The sequence below is a fragment of the Mauremys reevesii genome, linkage group 9 (assembly GCF_016161935.1).
Source record: "Mauremys reevesii isolate NIE-2019 linkage group 9, ASM1616193v1, whole genome shotgun sequence".
In the NCBI taxonomy this organism is placed as follows: Eukaryota; Metazoa; Chordata; order Testudines; family Geoemydidae; genus Mauremys; species Mauremys reevesii.
Window position 1 is genome coordinate 99,555,288 of NC_052631.1, and position 20,311 is coordinate 99,575,598.

Genomic DNA, 20,311 nt, shown 5'->3' on the forward strand with positions numbered 1-20,311 from the left:
TATTTTGAACACTTTGAAATGAAACATTTAAATTGCAGAACATCTCACAAAAATTGATTTTCATTTTTTTTACTAGCTCTAAGTGCCATAACAGCAGCATCTGTTGCAAAACAAACAACCCCTAGCATTACTTTGTTCTGTGTATATTAATAAGAGATATATTTAGAAGTTCCCAGTCACATCTTTTAGCATTATGTTTGTTCTGTCCCATCACTGTATTGCTGTTTTAACTTGTTAAATGTTTTTCGTGCCAATATATTGTATGATTAGCCGGAATTTAACACCTCAATACAGTGCAACACTCAAGCTGATATTTGTTTATATAGCTCTATCAGCACTTTTCAAGACAGGTCTAACTGTGAAATGCTTCAGCGAATTATACCTTGTTTGGAAATTAAGTATGTTCCTAAATTATGAAGAGGCATGGGGGGAAGAGCGGGGCCGGAGTCTGAAAATCCACCATTTTTGGAAAAGTGACTGACATGCAACACATTTAAATTCAGTTCCTGTACGTTGAGAGAGAGAGAGCTGCAAATGGGGTAGCAAGTAAATAAAGACTGTTCGCTCATACTCTTCTTTCACTGTAGTTCAGCATTCACCATTTACTTCTCTTTTAATGGAATATTTACCATGGAAGGTACCCTTGGCCCTGTCAAATCGGTGAAAGTTGTATATTGCAGCAAGTAGAAGAAATATTCCTGAATAAGGCTGGTGAAGTTTGTTTCCCGAAAACTGACTCTTAGTAACTAAGAGTACTGTACTAACAAGACCCTGAGCTTTCCATAATTCAAGCTTGGTAGGCAGCGTTGTGCAATAGATCATTTGCTGCAGAATTATCTGTTGGCCAAGGACTCCTATAATGCCAAAGAAAACAAACAAACAAACCCTGCAGTGCAAAAGAAAAATAGATGTAGGAAAAGAGATCCCTAAGGATGATATTTATTTAAAAAGGCATTTTATAACTGTCTGAAAGGGAGACGTTAACACACTTAGGCTGGCAGGAAAGATGACCCAAATAGCCCACAGTTAGATAAATTGTATATAAACATTGTCAGACGCTGGCAAAGGAACATAAAATGAAGAAGAGTTTGTGTCAGCCAAGGATGTGCCAGCTCCATTCTGCGTTGAGCATACGTAACTTATTTTTTAACATTTTTTAATGCTTTAACAGATGAGCCGTTTTCCCTGCTGTAAATGGTTATGACCACAGAAAACGCAATGCTTAATCCAAGGCCTATTTTAGAGGCCACGTAGTCAGAGAAGCATGCAAACATGGCAGCCATGATTAACATAACTTTATAAACCTCTCTAATGATCCTTGACTTAAGGTTGCTGTCAGCCTGTACCATGTTCCGACTTGCAGTCTGACGCTAGAAAGTTGTCTTCCTTTCTTTTCTATCTGATGCCTTAAGCCAAAAATCAAGGGAGACTGACCCTAAGGCTGTGTCTACACTGCCCTGATGTTTGGACTAGTGGAGTGTGAATAGCAATGTCCACCAAAGTGCTGCGAACTAAAATTCTTTTAGTTCACGCCTGCAGCACCCAGACAAGAGAGGTACAGCACTGCTCTTCAGTGTGCAATCAGAATTCTCAAATAGAGAGAGAAGGTGACTTAATGTATTTAGATGTCTGAATTTCCCATGGTGATGGGTTCATCTGATTACCTCTGCAACCCTTTATAGAGATTCCCACACTTCAGTATTCCTGGATGCCACATCCCAGGTTGCTTCAAAGACATCATTTGAGTAAGGTGGAGTGACAGAGCACAATATGAAGCTGGTATCTGGGTCCATGAAGCTATAGAAAAGAAGCAATTTACTAAAATTTTATGAAATCTTACAAAGTGTGAGGATGTCATTGTTAACCGCTAATTATGCAGGGCCAACTTCAGTGCTCAGATACACTTGAAAAACTGGAGTCACTTGGCTGAAATTAACTGAGAACAACATTTGGCTGTTAGTTGACATTTCAAGCACTCGACTTGCTGATCACATGGGAAAACATCTGGCCAGCTTAGTCTGAACCTGAAGTTCTGCAGACCTTTTAAACGGCTTCCCTACTGCAAGCAATAATGTTTTAAGTATTAAGTATCTTGTGCCTGTAATAATTGAAAAAAAGTGTTAGCTGGCTATTTAAATTACTGGAAAAACACATGAGCTGGTCACAGGGGTGAATATCAAAGGTTGCAATAGGCTTTCAAAACTGTGTTGCTGGAGAGAGGGAGGTATCAATTGCCTTCTGTTATTGAATTAGTTCTGAACAAACAAAATGAAACCGGAAAAAAGCTATTTAAATTTTAGAATGAGGTTAAGGGAGATACAGGTTGCTGTATGGCTCTGAAGGCAGAAGTCGCAGCTAGAAGTTTGCTCAGTCACAGTGTTGTCATGACCGTACCTATGATGATGCTAGCAAATTGTGTAAAATCAGAGGGGTGGGAAACTTAATGAGCTGGCCAAAGCATATAATTAAACTACTCTGCGTTTTAAAACCCTGGGCAGTCTTAATTCTGAGAACATGGGGTTCCAGTATACAAAAAAGACATTGGTGGTCAGTCTGCATCCACACCTTTTTTTTAACTGAATGAACTGAAAGTAGCAGTTGAAGTGCATACCAAGAAGTGTAAGAGTGTGTGTGTGTGTGTGTGTCTGCGTGTGTGTAGAGGGAGGCCATTTTGGTGTAAATTACTGTCTAAAATGAATTGCTGCGTATTAACTCAATTTATGTGCTGAATAAATAAAAACTGAGGACAGGCTTTGTATCATACTCAGCAATGGACAAAATTAGGATCTTCACATGGGTACTGCTGAGTTTCTCCAAAGTGTGTTTTCATGGGTGAGGACTTGATCCTGCGTGCTTAATTGATTCAAAATCCCATTAGTTTTAAGTGGTGTTGCCAGAATAAGGAGTTTGGACTGGGTGTGTGTGGGGAGGAGGGCATGCACATTATAACCTGTTACATAGCAACTTTCTTGTGTGTTTCTTTTAAATATTCTTTATGTAACTTTAAATTATTTACTCTTAATTTTTCAGGTGACCATTTGAAAGTATGTCCACAAGGTTACACGTGTTGTTCTCAAGAAATGGAAGAGAAGTACAGTCAGCAGAGTAAACACGACTTCAGAAATGCTGTTGTAGAATTTAGCAATCACTTACAGACAACATTTAGTTCCCGTTACAAAAAGTTTGATGGTAAGTACTGGAGTTTGGAATTTGCTGTCATATTGATGAAACTTAAAATAATATCCATGTTCCTTTATATGCAGTCTACTTGCACTGTGTCTTTCACTATTGACTTGGGAAGATCATGACTCTTGACTGGTGGTGGTGAGGTTAGAACATTGCTTGTTTTGCAATCCAATGTAATAGAAATATTTGCTGATTATGGCTGTTAGTTTCCCATAGCGATATATCTTTCTGTCTGATTCATTTTTATAAAATCCAATGTGCTATAAATGTAGACCACAGCCAGTTTTGTTTCAGTCTCTCTGCAAAATGTATCCTCGCAATATGCATGTCTCTCAGCATTGATCTACATGAATTCTGACACTCGCCCAGCGTGGTAAGAGCTAAAAGGATTTGTATTCATTGAACTTAGTCATCAGGGCAAAGCAGAGCAGTGAGTAAAAAACACTACTCCTACATATGGAGACCTGGATTCAAGTATGTGGTGGGTCACAGGTGAAATGAATTGGGTCCTTATTTTGTGCCCACTGATGTTTTAACCTTCAGTATAATTAAGGATCTAAGAAGAAGAATCACCCATCTTAACTATGTGAACTTGAGTCGATAAGGAAGCTGGGGAAGAACTGAAATTGCTGCCAAACTGACACTAAATGGCAGCGCTCGATAATAAGTGTTCCTGTGTGGGAGTTGTCATTTGTATTATAGTCCGCATGAAATGCGGTGTAGTGTCTCTTCCGACTGATGTAAGTAGGGGCAGATAAAAGTCATAGGACACAAAAGAAAGACGTCACTTCAGGTATTGTGTGTCAAACGGAGGAAATACCATCCAGAGCAAGAAAACTCTTGTACATCAAAGAAATCAATCTACACCTGTCCCAGCCCACTTCACTGAGGCTCACCAATAGAATTCCTGGGTGCGTCGCTGTTCCGTTGTCTTGTGTCGATCAAACAATCCACAGAAGAGGTCCAAATAGCCTCAAATGTGTGGAATTTGCTGCTAGCTGCCGTGCCAGTTAATCTACTGAACCGGTTTTGTAATATAAGAGCTTTCTACTCGTCAGACTCATTAGGAGCCAGCTTTCTTGTGAGAGAGCTTTACATTGGCAAGCCCCACTCTGGTTGGAGCCCAGGAGAAGCCCCTTGGGCCTCTCCCAGGATGTTTGGATAATACAGCTGGGGGATCCTCTGGCTCCGACACTTATATCTCTAATGTCTGCTTTGGACACATGAGCTGGAGCCCAAATCATGCAAACAATAATCTTCTGATGGGTTAGACGGAGATCGGTTGAGTGTTTTTGTTTTATATCATCAAATTTTATTCCACTGGGTTTTGTTTATTCTTTGGAGCAGGGTATCCCTAAATGCTGATTCCACTTATTTTGAAGTTCCTCAGAACTTTTTTCCAGGACTTTCATTCAATCGCTCTTCCAATGTGCATGGATTTTTCTGTGAATATCTTGTATGTCTGCTCAGAACTTGGAACGGTACAATTTTTATTTAACTTACATTTTTCTACTTATTAAAGATATAAGGGAGTGTGTACTTCTAAAACACTAAAGAGGCAGGAGCACCTTGCTTTCAAAATATACCAGAACTTGGATGATTTAAAAAAGTTAAGGGGCGTTAAAATTGTCAGAAAGTCGAAGTGAAATTGCACAAATGGGCTCTAGCTAAACATTTTCCTCATATAACCTCATTTGAGGTTTCCGCTGTCTTCTCTCTCTACCTGATGCCGCACAGAGGGAGTGATAAACACACAACCGAAGTGTCTAGACTTACAGACTTACTAAATGCAGGACCAGACATGAAACAGAATCCAGTCCATAGATAAGCCCCTAAAAGGGGACCAGAGGAATAGCATCGGCTTCACCTCAGATGACTGATGAGACTTTTTGTAAAACAGTGTTGTAGCTGAAAACATATGTGCATATGCAATTTATCATATAATCTGGTGCAGGCACACCTATTGTCAGGAGCACAGTTAGGTGTATCTGCCTGTTTTTATGATGTGAGGTGCTGCAGTGCTCTTTGGAAAAAATTAATATAGTTGGAATCTTCAAAGTACGAACTTTAGTACAAGAGAACGTGCTTAAACAAGAGTCCTTATTTTATGCCTGCTGAAGTTTTAACCTTCAGGATAATTAAGGGTCTAAGAAGAAGAATCATCCTTCTTAACTATGTGAACTTGAGCTGATAACGAAGCAGGGGAAGAACTGTTGTAGGAGACGGATCATCCTTAACTCTTTCAGTGATGGATGAAGCAACATTTGCTGTACAGTAAATGATAGGAAACTGTGCTAAAATCTAAGGCCAAGTCTCTCAAACCTGGCTGACTAAAAAGGAGCCCCATAGCCCATACTTAAGGCCTAACTCAGAGGTGGGCAAACTACGGCCTGCAGGCCACATCCGGCCCGCGGGACCCTCCTGCCCAGCCCCTGAGCTCCTGGACCAGGAGGCTCGCCCCAGCCCCTCCCCTGCTGTCCCCCGTGCCCCGCAGCCTCAGCTCGCCCCGCTGCTGGCGCAAGGCTCTGTGTGGTGGGGCTGCGAGCTCTTGGGGCAGCGCAGTTGCAGAGCCGTGGCCTGTCCCGCTGCTCTGGGCGGCGCAGCTGTAGTGCCACCAGCCACCGGTGCTCCAGGCAGCGTGGTAATGGGGCGGGGCAGTGGGGGTTGGATAGAGAGTAGGGGAGTTCGGGGTGGTGGTCAGGGGGTGTGGATAGGGTTCGGGGCAGTTAGAGGGTGGGGAACAGGAGGGTTGAATGAGGGCAGGGGTCCCTGGGGGGCAGTCAGGAATGAGAGGAGGGATTGGATGAGGTGGCGGGGGGCAGTCAGGGGACAGGGAACAGGGGGGATTGGATGGGGCAGGAGTCCCGGAGGGGCCATCAGGGGGCGAGAAGCAGGAGGGGTTGGATAGGTGGCTGTTTGGGGAGGTACAGCCTCCGTTAACCGGCCCTCCATACAATTTTGGAAACCGGATGCAGCCCTCAGGTGAAAAAGTTTGCCCGCCCCTGGCCTAACTGAATGGATTGATTTTTCAAAATTTGCTGAGCAGCCAGCAGCTTGCAACCACTTACCTACCTGAATTATGACCTTGTAATGCTTAACTTTAGTGCCCTTTTTAACAGATGTTGGCCTAAATAAGTAAAACCAATAAAATCCATTTGAAAAGGAAAACTGAACATTTCTTGTCATTCAAACTTGGTTGGAATTCCCATGTTCTCAGATTTGACGTAATTGGCCCAGAACCCAAAATGAACAAATCCTGGCCCAAAGATATGTACTGTCTGTGGTGTAGGGTAAGATTTGAAAAGCAGGGTCTCCCTTGCCGAAGTTTGGTGTTCTTGCCATGGGTCCTTGCTCTTATTTTGATTATGTAGGAATTCCTTTAGGCTGCCTCATAGAAATTGCTAGAGGTCAACTAATTCAAATGAAAATAAGGTTGACAGAAAACAAACCTTGCATCTTCCTGTGCCTAGTGTAAAATAATCCGGATAACAGCAGTTCTATTGACTGAGGAGGCAAGTGGGTTACTGCAAAGATTCTAGATTCCCATAACAAAACTAGCTCCCAGGTCACATCTGTGGAACAAGCATTTCCAGTCAGCCAGGCCGAAGGGCTCGTAGTAGTGAGCAGCAGCGGCTGTCTGTGTCCTTGACTCAAACCCTTTCGGGTCTTTGGAAAAAACATTGTGGGTCAAGCTGCTAATCTGTTAGCCTTGACATTCAAGTTTGAAAAAAGAGACCAACGAATGTAAAGTACTGCCGTGTTTTTGACCTTTGTAACAGTTGCCCTAATGAAATGTAAGTAGCAAGAAGCAGCAGTGTCCTTGAGATGGAGGATGAAATGTATGGTGGCTGTTGGAATTTTTCTGTTAAACTGACACTCTGATACTATACGTGCTTGGAATGACAGTCTGATCATCAGAATTGCATTGATCTGGCACCAGAGTGACACATGTCAGGGAGTGGTTTCATACACTATCTGTATCTTTCTTAGTCAGGAAAACAAAACAACTTCTGATGTCTAGTATCTGTAAATGACCAACCAGAAGTTACTTCAGCTCCTTGTAATCTACATTATAAATTGGGATTGAGCTGTGTAAGCTCTGAATTTTCAGGGGGGGAGAACATGGAGATCTTATAACTGAATATCTTTATCTCCTATTTAAACATGCTCGTATAACGTGACAGCATGACTATCTATGTTCCCCACAGGCCATTTCTTTTGTAATATAAATAACTTTAACAACACTTCTGCACATAATAAAACATAGAATAAGGTACATATTTTGAAAAGTGGGGATAATTAACCACCGGAACAACTTAATCTAGTGGGGCAATGGATTCCCTATCTCTGGAAGTCTGTACAGTCAAGACTGGATGCCTTGCTAAAATATATGCTGTGCCTCAGACAAGCTTTACCATCTTGATGCAGAAATTATTGGGTGAGATTCTGTTATGCTAGAAGTCAGACTAGATGATTAGTGGTCCCTTCTGGCCTTAAAGTCTATGAATCATAGCAGCAGCAACAGTAATTGCTGTGATTTGAGGTTGCATAAAGCATTTAACCTTGCTTTCAGTTGCTTACAGCTTTCGTAAGTTTCCATCTTTCAGGCTGAAATTTTCCATGCTTTGGTCTCTTCTCAAAGATAAATATTTGAGGGGGATGAAGGCAGGACTGGAGCAAAAATGGTCCAGTCTTTTGTGAGAATGAGGATGGGGTGGGAAATGCTTATACGGGATGGTGGCTTCACGTGAATTATTCTTCCTCCACTGTTGCTCCTTAGATGAGGCTTGTTTTGCTGTATACATTTCTTGGAGGAGACTTAGACCATCCCTGACAAACGTTTGTCCAACCTGTTCTTAAAAACCTCCAGTGATGGGGATTCTACAGCCTCCCTTGGAAGCCTGTCCTGAACTGTCCTGACAGAAAGATTTCTTGGTCTGTTTGTCATTTGTAAGATGCTCAGGGCAGGGACCTAGCTGAGCACAATGGGGCCCTGATCATGATTGGGGCATCTGGGTGCTGCAACAATACAAGTAAATCATATTAAAGATAGTGAGTTCAATAGGCAGCTAATGATTTCCCTTACAAGTGGTGGTAGTGCAGTTAAATGATTGCCTCTTGTCTTAGCCTTCGCCATGATATATAATGGGAAATCAAAACTCAAATCTCTGCTGAGCTTCAGATGCTGCATTCAGATAATACACACATCAGGGCAAACATGAAATGATCAATTCACAGGCTGGATTGGCAGTAGATTGGGCGAGTCCAATGCCCAAGAGACACAATAATTTCTATAGAACTGCCCAGCACAAGCCGGCATCTGGAAAGCTATTAAATGTTGAGAAGGTCTCCTTCCGGCCGCCCCCGCCCCAAGCTTTCCATTAACATGTAAGATAAAACAAATATGAAAAGAGTAAAACGAAACCCTTTGAGGGCTGAAACCAACCAAATGGACTCCTCCCGGTGGTCACAGTAACGCTAACTCTGAAGTGCAAGCGGAGATGTTGGCTGGCAGCTGAGAATTCTCAGGTGTCTCACGCCCCTTTCAAGTTCGAAGACTTGGCGGGAAGAGCGCCGGTGGGAAGAGCGCTAGCTGGGAGCCAGGGGGATCCAGCAATCTAACAGTCATTACAGCCTTATTTTTCAAGTCTCTTAGCTAGATAATTTATTTTACTGAGGATTGTTTCTTTTCTTCTTGCTAAAGGTCATTCAAGCTATTTAGTGACTTGGAGGCATATTTTTCTGTCATGAAGCCCCCTGGAAAAATTGCAGACTGCGTTCTCTGGTAGCCGAACTGGCCATAGGGGAGGAAACCCCATTCCTGAGGGCAGAGTTGCAGTATCTGAGGAGTCAGTTGAGGATTTCTGCAGAAGTTGGGAGTTTCTATGGTGGTGCACAGTTATTTCAGCTACTTTGGTAATTTCAAGGATCTAGTACCCACATAAGTGATAGTACAGGGCATAGCTCATTGTCCACTGGGAGATAGAAGGAGTAGGCCATGTCGGTTGTGCATCCCCTATTAAGCCAGAGAATGCTGAGGGTTATTCCTGACCCTCAGGCTACTCCAGGAAGACAAAGAAACACAAACCAAACAAGGGCCAGGGTTCCATGGTAGTTCTCCTGGGTAAACTGGAAACAGGGCCCCAAAGGAAGGGGGAGCATATGCCTCTGTCAGAGATTCTCAAATTGCAAATTTTCTGAGAGAAAATCTCTGCTAAATGGAGAGTTTTTCAGGAGCGAGCTGTTAAGCTCTTGCTTTCAGGCTGGAGAACTACAACCCATTAATCATCAGCCGGAGTTTATAGGACCTCTTCCGTGAGCAGAATCTGAACCAAGAAGTAAAAATTCCTTTTGGGGACTGAAGCCCGTAATTATTAACTCTCCATCCACTAAAGTAAAATGGGGTAGATTCCTTTGCCACTATTCCAACTATGTTCCAGCCTCCCTTCCTAGGAGTAACCAGAGAGTGTGCATACCAATCAGGCCTCTTTCCCTTGCCAAAGTAATTCTCCTTTTGGAACATGAATGTCGTATCAGACAATTGAACTTTGATTGACAGCTCTGGCTGCAGTATCAGAGATCCAAGGCTGAATCCCGCAAATCCTTACTTGTGCGTGTGACCCCTGTAAGTGTCAGTGGGTCTAATGGCACAAGCAAGAGGTGCAGGATCTGCCAAACTAGCAGTATGCTAGCTTTAGTTCCAGTCTCCCAGTGTCTCTCAACTGGCTTTTTAACTAATGCCAATTAAGATTTCCAAAACAATCAGCTCCTAGAAATCCTATGTCTGTCCCTGTGCATCATTGTATGAGAAACTGTTCTAGTTAAGAGGAGATAGGGAAAGAAAAGTTGTTTCGCAGGGCCCCCCCAAAAAATAAGGGTAAGTCTGACTGGACTCCTTCCTCTATAGCAAGTCTTGGGAGCTAGAGAACAGTAAATCCCAAAGATAGAGGAAAAAATGGGTCATTAGTCCTCAGTGTATAAGAACAGGCTACTGTAGATCTTTGCGGTAATTCTGTTTGTTTGGGGAGAGTGCTACTTTTATCACTCAGTTACGTGTCTAAGGGAATAGAAAGGGTATGGGAATGTACTAATAATATAGCATTAGAAAATGAAGTATGTGGCTTATCTCTCTTCAAACCCTGAACACATGTAGCCCTGCCTTCTGTTTTGTCCTGATGAAGGCAGGTGTCCATCTTTCTTCTCTTTCAAAAAGAAGGTGGCATCTCATGTCCTAGCAACCAGGATAGAAAAAGGCCTAGATCCCTCAGACTTTCATTAACCTAGGCAGCCGTCTCCTACTGTGGAATTGTCTTTAGGACTTCAGTTTGGACCTGTACGTATTGAGGGTGGGATTTTCACAGTCACATAGGAGTTCATAGGACCCCAAAACTGCTTAGACTGAGTGGAATTTTTCAAAAGCGTCTTTTGGCTAAGGTTCCTACATACCTGAGAGAGATGCTTTTCTCCTACATTTACATGCTTCATGAATGAAAATTGTTTTCCTTCTTTGTTTTCCCTGTTTCTAAGTCTAGCTTATATTTATTCTCAATACATTTCTCACTATCTTCTCCCCATCTGAGGTTATTTAAAAAGAACCAAAACATTTGTGCTTTAGAGGCACATTGTGGTCTTTTCTGAATTTGTTTGGTGCCAAATCATTCCCTGTGGTGAGTGAATCCTTTCTGAGAGTGAAGGGGATCCTGGCTCTGTGGTGTTAGGGACTGAGATAGTCACTACACAGTATCATCTCCAAGGGCAAAATGAATGCCCTGTCCACAGGGAGAAAAATATGGTTGTGAATGTCATATCATGCTGGGGATTTAGCCACAGCTAACTTCTGTGTAGGGCTTTGAACAATCTCACACTGTCTTTATTTCCCTCCAAGTAATAGAATTACCTGTTCTTCACATCACATAGCTTTTACCTATTTTTGTTGTTTGAGACACGTGGGGAGCAGTCTTACACACATCGGGAAATGTGAGGTTTTTTAGTTACTGATTGATACAAGCCAGTCAATGAGTCATTGTTTGCCTGTTTAAAATTAACTTTCCTTGCTTTCTGCCGCCCCCCACCCCTCCTTTTCTCAGAAGAAACAAGGCTAGAATTTGGTAATATTTATGCACACAAGTATGTTGCCTATACTGGAATCAGCATCCCTGCATGTTGGTTGAACAAATCCCACGGAGAGCTTGTGAACTCAGTGGCTTAATAATCCATCCCTTATTAACTCCTATGAGCCCCAGGCAGGAACCAGGACCCTATTGTGCAACGTGCTGTGTAAACACAACTAAATGAAGGTCCCTGCCCAAATTGCTAACGATCTAAGTACGACACAAGAGGCAGCAAGATGGCTAGGCTGCCAGTTGGTGGGGGAGTATAAGGAAGCCATATTGGTCAGCATGACTGGCAGCATGGTGTCTGCATACCAGCTGCCTAACTGTTGTCTAATTTTCTGTAGGAGTCCTAGCAAAGGACAGTTTTGAGGACGGATTTGAAGGTGGATAATGAGTTCGCTTTGTGGATGTGTACGGGGAGTTCCTGCCAAGTATGGGGCATCCAGGGAGAAAGTACAAAGGGGCTTGTTTGAAACTATAACAAATGGATGATGGAAGCTGGCCTCACGGGTCAATTGGAGGCCGGAGTCCTCGTCTCGATACTGAATGAGAGATGATCAGTAGGGTGAGGGATAGGCTCTGAAGGGCGGCAGAAGTGCAGACATGGAGCTTACGTTTGATTTGCTAGAGCCAGTGGAGGAAGGAAAAGAGAGGGGCTTCAGACGATGGGCCAGAAGAAGGATCTTTGCAGCAGCATTCTGAATGGCTGAGAGTGGGGTAGGCTGGCATTTGTCAAGGCTGGAGAAAAGGATGTTGCAGTGATGGAGTTGCAAGAGGAGAACCTGGCTGAGTGTTAGCTGTGTGACTGAGTAGAAAAGTCCAGAGATAATGCATGGAAAGAATCTGAAAGATTTAGCTACAGCGGGGATGGGAGGAGCTAGAGAAGAGAGGTCGGAGTTGAAGAGAAGGCCCGGGTTACTGGCCTGAGCCAGCAGCTCAGTGTTGGTGTTGCCAAGAGTGATTGAGAGAGGATGGTCAGTCGTGGGAAGTGGGTGTTAAGAGCTCTGTTTCAGCTGCGTTGCCCTGAAGCTGACTGGAGAGGCAGGTTTAGATTGTTGTTTGGACAGAAGGAGACAGATCTGGAGTGGAGTTAACCTCCCTCCCCCCACCGCAGCACTTTCACTGGTACTCGTCTCATAACTTTAAGGCCCAATGTTTAATCACATCATGTTCTCATCCCAGCAACTGCTGCGGCACAATTGCTCCTCAAATCCGGATGTTGCTGTAGATAGCAGCCCCATGTAACTCAGCTCTGTGCTTTCTCCTCCTTTTCCACCAAACCTTCAATGAGCTGGGTCTTGCTTGACCCTTGTAATTGTGAACTGCTCTTCAGCTCTTCTGTGCTCACTCGGGTTTCAGCTGGAGGCAGATGTACTCAAACGCTGGACCCACCAGAAACAGGAAGTGCCAGTAATCTCATGAGGGCCTTTCCTTAGGAGGTTTCTAGCACAATTTTCATTGCCCTGTGACCTTTCGATAATTAAGTGAACTTCTGGGTGCTTTTCTAAACTCCGCCTCCCTGCTCTTTGAGGTTTGCCCGTCACGAGGCCTGTTGCTGTGATACTGGTATGATTTAAGCCTAAATTTCTTCAAACTATATGGAAGAGTTCTTCCCCTGTTGGTAAGTGCTAACACATGTTTGAAAATGGGACAGAGAAACAGCTCTCTGCCTTGCCCTCCCTTCCCGACTTCATATTCAATAAATGTGTTAACACTATGTATTCATCACATTCTCAACACTTTTGGCAAAAGGTCATTAAACTACAGTTTGTTTTGTCCCTGGTGGAAATTACAAATGTGGTAGATGCAATAAAGGAAGTGAATGCATATTAGAAGAAATGAGGCTTTTTTTTTTGAGGAAGGTTAGAATGTGGCATAGCTGTGGATTGTTTGCTTAAGAGATGAAACCAGAGCTGTGGAGGGTTTGTGTCTTTTCTCCAAATTCCTTTTATCTGTCCGGCTCAAACTCTGCATCGTTATTTCATATTGTAGAACCAGCTGCAGGGTGGAGCCTGATCCCCAAATGCACCTTTGAGAACAGCACAAAGACATTGTGTGGTTAAAAAATAAAATAATAAAAAACCCTTAGCAGTAAAATAGAACATAAGGGTGACTTCCGTGGGAGCTGTTAGGCTAAGAGAGTGCATTTGAAAATCCATGCTTTTCATCTTACACACACACACACACACACTCTCTCTCTCTCTCTCTCTGGAATGGGCTACCTAGGGAGGTGGTGGAATCTCCTTCCTTAGAGGTTTTTAAGGTCAGGCTTGACAAAGCCCTGGCTGGGAAGATTTAGTTGGGTTTGGTCCTGCTTTGAGCAGGGGGTTGGACTAGATGACCTCCTGAGGTCCCTTCCAACTCTGAGATTCTATGATATATTAAAAAATATATGGCAATGCTATTCTATACACAGTAGAAAATATAATCACCCATAAAAGCCAGAAAATTAAGGGTTTAGAGATGACATTACATCCTTAATTCATGGTACTTGGTACAGCATGTTAAAAATACACCCTAAGCACTCGGTGCCCAATTGTCTAAAGTGTTCATTAATTGTGCCCAAAAAAATGGAGTGCATCCACTTTGCATGCTCAAGCCCTATTTTTTAATGTGCATTGGTTAATTACATGTCTTGCTTGTATTTCTTTACACAATTAACTTGAACATGCAAAGAAGGCCAGTTGAAAACATGGCCCTAAAACACACAATCCATAGTATCTGGTGTATATAAAACTCAACATGTTCAAAGGTCTTTGCAAATATAAAAGTGCAGTGTGTTGGCTTTTTGTCCTTCTTTGGAGTAACACAAGTTGAACAAAGCACACAACCAATGAACGAACTTGCCCACACCCTCCCCACAGATGCTTATCAGTCCCTCTGTGACCTTGGGCAAGACGCTTCACTTTTGGTGCCTCAATTTCCCCTACATAAAATGGAGGTAAGACCTTCCTCAGGTGTGGTGAAATCTAATTCATTAATGGATTTTAAAGTGCTTTGAAATCCTTGCCTGGAAAGTGTGGTTCAAACGCAAGAACTACTCTCTGCCATGCAGAGGTAGGCTCCTATAACTGAAATAGAAGATGGTTTCCGTAACAGATTTATTCCTGATGATTAGAACATTGGGGGCAAAACGTTTGATTCTGTATTGCACTCTTAAGTTCCTAGGCTTTTTAAGAAGAAGAAAATCCTTTTTTGGGGAACTGGATCTGTCCCATTTAAACTCTCTCACTGGAAGGATGTCAATTCTTCTGTTTTTCTTCTACTGTTGTGTCATACCAGTCCATTTGAGTGAGCCCTTCTGAGCACTATTTCTCTCTCCTTTGGGTCAATTCTGCAAAGCTATACCTGCTTGAGTTAGTCCCCTTGATGTCAAGGGGATAACTCGCAGGAGGAAATTGTGTAAAACTGGACTGCTTGTGTTTTTGGTGCTTGGATTCAGCAATAGGCTTTAACAAGCCTTCGGAAAGGAAAGGATGTTTAAAAGTTAGCAGTAGCTGAAACTGACAACCACTAAGTATTCATAGCAGAAGATTGGTCCTTAACATGTACATTTTACCTATAGCAGCTCTTTCACAGAACCACAGAGCAGTGTGTGACTTCCCATGCCAGAAGTGTTGCAATGTGAAGTGGTTTTCAGATGCAGGTTCAGTCTAGATTCTGCCTTGGTCACATAGAGGAGTGGTGTGGGGTAATTTGTCAGCCCGAAAGACAATTGAGAGCACAACTTTTTCCCACATGGCTTTAGACAGATAGTAGATCCCACTGCATCATCTTTTCCTTGTAAGTGGTTAAATCAAACATAACTTAAAAAAAATATTCCAGTGTAGCAGGTGGACCCAGAACACACTGCTTAAATAAAATATTGATTTTATAGGTCATAACTATTCCAAAGCAGTGGTTCATCAGAATTTGGAGTAGTCTAATTAACAACGACCTGCAAAGGATTTTCCATAAGATGGGGGGTTTCTTTTTTATATTAAGATCCACAAATCCATTATGATGAGTAATTCGGCCTGCTAACAGCTTAGGGGCAGATCCGGAGCTGTCAGTCATTAGAGGTGGGGAATGCCCTTCCTTCTGAAGGTTCCTACCAGTTTTTTTCTGGCTCTCTTGGCCAGCCCCGGGTGTAGCATGGCAGATCTATGGAGAACAGACCAGGCTGTAGAGGTGCTGATTCCCCTAGGGCAGTGGTTCCCCAATGCAGTGCCCGCGGGGCATCTATGTGCGCCTGTGTACTGGCCGGCAGACAAGCATGGGGTGAAGTCATTGTTGCTTCCATGGACCCCAAAAGACAGATCAACAAATAGAATTTATTGTACCGGAATATTCCTCCTTTGGACTGATGAGAACAGGGCAGAGCAGGCTTTTCTCCTGTATTGAGCATCTGCTCAATGGCCTTTAGTTCACCAGATTCTGCATACTGGGTCATCCAGTTTTAGCCAATGCCGCTTTCTTTGTCTTGGCAGAAGTCTTCTTGATGTCTGTCTTCCATCTTCCTCTGGGCACTAATTTTATATATAATCTACCTTGTTTTGGACGTCCCAATTTTAAGGATAATCCTGTTTCTCACCCTGGAGGCACATCACAATGAAAATCCCATCCCATAGTAACGGATCTAAGAATATGTATCCATGCTTACCTAAAAACTTCCTTTCTTTCAGTAATGAGATCCACAGATACTGCCCACCCTGGAGACAAATGGGTCATCCAAAAATAGATGCGGAAATTGACGACATCAAAGGAGTTGAGTTTATTGCTTAGGTAGAATTTAGCATGCTCACAGTGGGAGATCCAGTTTTCTCCATGCCCACTGCCCCAAGTATATTTAACACAATCTGTAATTCAGGAAAGTAGATTTCAAATACCCTGGCAGTGAAAGCTCTCATTTGGAGGGAACTTCAGGAGATGGGGCATTTCCTTCTGCCAGGTCTGGTTCTGCCCCCAACTTGCAAGTGGGCTGCCATACCCATTGTAATGGATCTGTGGACCTTATTCGTTGAAGAAAGACATTTTCAAATAAATGGATACATTTTCCTTATGGTGTATAAAGGTAGATTTGAAATGCTGGTTTAAAAACACAATTTATTTTTTACTTCAGAAATATTAAGTCTTGTCTTCCCTGCTGCTTCAGGATGTCTCGGAGAACTTTCCCCATATGTTAGTTACTGAAATTAGTCACAGAAATTTAAAAAGATGCTAATAAAAACAAACAGAAGCCAGAGTTCTAAACAATCTGTAAATCCATTCTCTTTCTAAACTTCTAGTCTATTGACTTTTGAGATGTCAGCATTTCTCTAGTTATCCAGGGTTGATATGTGTTACTTTTCTAATGGTTTATTTAAAAGCAAAAGCATTTTATTTTTATTTTTTATTTTTTTTAAAGAAGACAGCCTTTTGCCCATCACAAACAAATCCCTGCTGGCCTCCTCCAGCACAGCTGCGGTATGTCAGACAATGGTTCGGGTAGCATTATATCAGTGCCTGCTTTGGCAGTGATGCTTACAGTTCCATCAAACCAAATACCCTTTCGCTTCACTATCTTATCTTATCTTATCTTATTTAATTTTTAAAGCAGTATTTGCATCAGGAGGCAACAGCTAAGTTGATTTGTTAGGTAAATTGTGCAGCTAGAATAATTGAGCCTGAAATAAATCTATAGGTGAGTGTTTTAAAAGCCATAGTGCATATGTGTATAGTGACCAGGACTGCTGTTCATTCATATTTTAGTAGGTTTGCAACAATGGCAGCTCGTGACCTTTTTGACAGGTGAGGCACAAATTGCAGAATAGTTATTTCCAGCCCTGCCCAATGTTTAATTAAAAAGCTATTACCTTCTTGATAATGAAGCCGCAGCAGGTGGACTTTGAGCTAGAGACCCCACTGCCAGCGCTGCTGCTGCCCAGGCCAGTGTGGGATAGAGTATGAATTGGGCTCGGGCCTTGTCAGTGGCTACCGACGCACACTCCAGGGGGCCCGGCAAGCGTGGGAGGGGGGCTGGGGAGGCACAGGGCGCAGGCCCCATTCCTGCCGCCTGCAGCTTGGGCTTAACTGCTGCAATCCAGCCGTGGCCTCACTGAGCAGTGGTTCCCTCAGCAACGCCTTCAGACTCTTCAGCGTGGTCGATTGCCGTGGTAACAAGGCAGCATCTTGAGGCACTATTAGCTATACCAGGATTTGAGCCTCATGCAGCATTACGTTCTGCAGACTTCCTGGCGCTGTGTTTCGCTACCAGAGAGAGTGAGTTGTAACATTGAAATCAAATCACCACGTGTCCTTAAATCTGTAGACATCAGTTAAATCAAAGAGAACATGCACAATGTCTTTTGTAGCTTTTGGGAACTCGCTTGCCTGGGCTAACGAGCCACCTCGATGTGTAGTGACATTGCATCTAAAGAACTGTTTCAAAGTAATGTCTTGTCTCCAGTAGGGCTGTAGCCACTGATACAGCTGTGCAGGTGCTAAGCGCCAGTGTAGATGCATTGCACTGATGTAACTTGTTTTCACTAGAGCAGCTCACCTCTGTTCCAAGCTGCACATATGCAAGTCACAGTTCACAGTAGTGCAGTGCATCTACATTAGATGTTTGCGCTGGTGGAGCTACTCCAGTGGCTAAGACCCTATTGCAGAGCAGATCTATGCCCAAGCTGTGCACGCAACAGCACTTGAGGGAGCAGAAGCGGAACTGTAGTGAAGTGGATAAAGAATAAAAAGAGCAGGTTGGAAGTGGTAACTCCCTTAACTGAAAACAGAGTGAAACCCAGCCGTCTCTCAAAGCATTGCACAGGGAGACGGCAAACCAGCTCCTGGATTGCTGAGACAGGATGTGGGCTTATTCCTTAAAAAGACTGTTAGAGTAATGTAAGAGTTAGCAATGTAAAATTCTACTCTTCCTCTCCCCTTGTAGCAATTAGCGTGGGTAGAAAACAGGGGACATTGCCGCTTTACTTCTAAAATTCCCACCAATATTGTATTCTCCATTTTTGCCAATTTATAGGTGGAGAGGGATAAACTCTTTTATTTAATTTACAAAAAAAAGAGGATCCTTTGGGGGATAGAGAGAGCCCGAGATCTCACTGAATAGCAGACCTTCTGAGAGAGCAGCAAAGAATGATTTGTTGTCCATGAAAAATGTTTGCATTTGACAGCGTTTCACAGGAAGTCTGTCAATGTGATAATTTAATGAGTACAGATTGCTTGCACCACAGCTGTAAAACATGCGTTTACAATGCTGTAAAATGAGAAAGTAATCCTTTGTATGTAGGTTTTGTTTGAGAACAAGTCAATTTCTAACCCAAACGAAAGGTGGTAATTTATTTTCCCGAGCAAACAGTCAAGATTGAAGAGAGGAACCTGCCATTTCTTTTCTCAAGGTTGCAAGGTTAACTCTAGGTTATGTTGTAGTTTGTTAATCAGTGAATAGCTTGTTTCTACAAGAGGCAGGATTAATATCTAACTAGTCCAGTGTCATCAAAGCTGCTTGTATGAGCCCCAATGCCTTTAAACCAGCTTATGCTGCCCAAATTTCTAATGTGCAACCAGCACTCTAAATATATATGTAACCAGATACTACAGCATGCCTGGGATTTATTATTTTTGGCTGCAGAGCCCTTTGTTTTTCAGGACTAGCCACTTAATCAGGGATTCACATATCTTAATATATGACATCTGTTGCTTTGATCTTTTTTCATGTTAATGCCTTTTAATTGTGAGGGAGTCCATTAACTTTACATGGGCAACTTAGCATCCCAAGTATCTGTTGAAATTTCAAGGCCATTTTTTTTTCCAGAGCTGTCATCTTGTTTTAAGGTCACTGAGTATATCCCAAGATGATAATTGTGAGGACTTTTTTAGGGAGGTGAAGTGACATGGCCATAGTCTTGTGTTATAGACCATGGTACCTCTGTGTTATCTGCTAGAGACTCGGGCAGTCATAGAGCAATGGGACTGGTTGGTATTTGGAAATTTACTACTTTAGTGTTGGGATGCTCTCATTTCCTTTCTTTGCCTATTACTATTTGGAAGGTTGCAAATATGCAGACATTTGCTGCTAACTGTGGTGACGTTTCTCATTCTAATGGATATAGCTGGAAACAAAATCTCTCCGATTCTCCCCCAAGTGGAAATCATTGCCTGTTTCTAGGGAGCTGAACTGCCATATGCCCTGATAAAACAAGACTTGAAAAAATTCTAAAGAAACCTGGTGTCAATTTGAAGTGTGAGAAATAAAATGAGTTTGAGCAGGAGAATAAGTAGGCCAAGTTGGTATGAATTCATCACTTAAGATTTTTTTTCTGGCTCAGAACAATCCTCTACATGCTCATTTGATTGACAGTTGGAAACATTTAATGGTTTCTAACAGAAGTGTCATTTCAGAATCAAATCCTTCCCGAAGTATTTCTTGATCAATGTTAGCTATATGCACAGTTCAAGTGCATTTGAATATACAACCTATCTGGTGTTTTTAAAGGCTCTGAAAAAATCTGAAGGAAAGGAGGAAGTGAGCTTTCAGAATGATTAAGTGAATTAGAAATTAATATAAACCACCAAGCTAATCTCTATAGTATAAACTCAACTGAAAAATCTTCCTAGACAGGAAATGCCAGTCATGGGAACTAAAGTAGAGAGTCCTGCTGATATTGGACAGAGGACATGTCGGGGTTTTGAAATCAATCTCCTCTTCACTGGATCATTTCTCTTGTACTCCTAAGAGGCTACATTATATACAGCTATGTCAACCACCAAGCCCCATGACTTTGCTAATAAGGAACTCAAAGAATGTTTCAGTTTTCCCAGAAAATGTTCTCTGTGTGTTAGTCTTTGTTTGTATTGGAGCACTTTGAAGACTAAAATTTGAACTTCAGCATACTTGATACATTTTAACAGCGTTTAAATTCAAACCGGGCCAAAGATTTTTTTCTCCTTCTAACAACTTCTGGCTCTAAACGTGACTCCTTTGGGGATTAAAACGCAGAGGCGTGTTTTTATTAAAAATTATTTATTGAATGTGA

The 20,311-nt window shown here is 42.5% G+C and overlaps 1 protein-coding gene across 1 annotated transcript in view; it reads left to right on the forward strand.

Moving 5' to 3' along the window:
* GPC4 (glypican 4) overlaps nt 1–20,311 on the forward strand; it is a 107,137-nt gene that overhangs the window by 51,315 nt on the left and 35,511 nt on the right. The window contains 1 exon segment of the mRNA XM_039488704.1: nt 3,031–3,189. Within this exon segment, the coding sequence (XP_039344638.1) occupies nt 3,031–3,189 (159 nt within the window).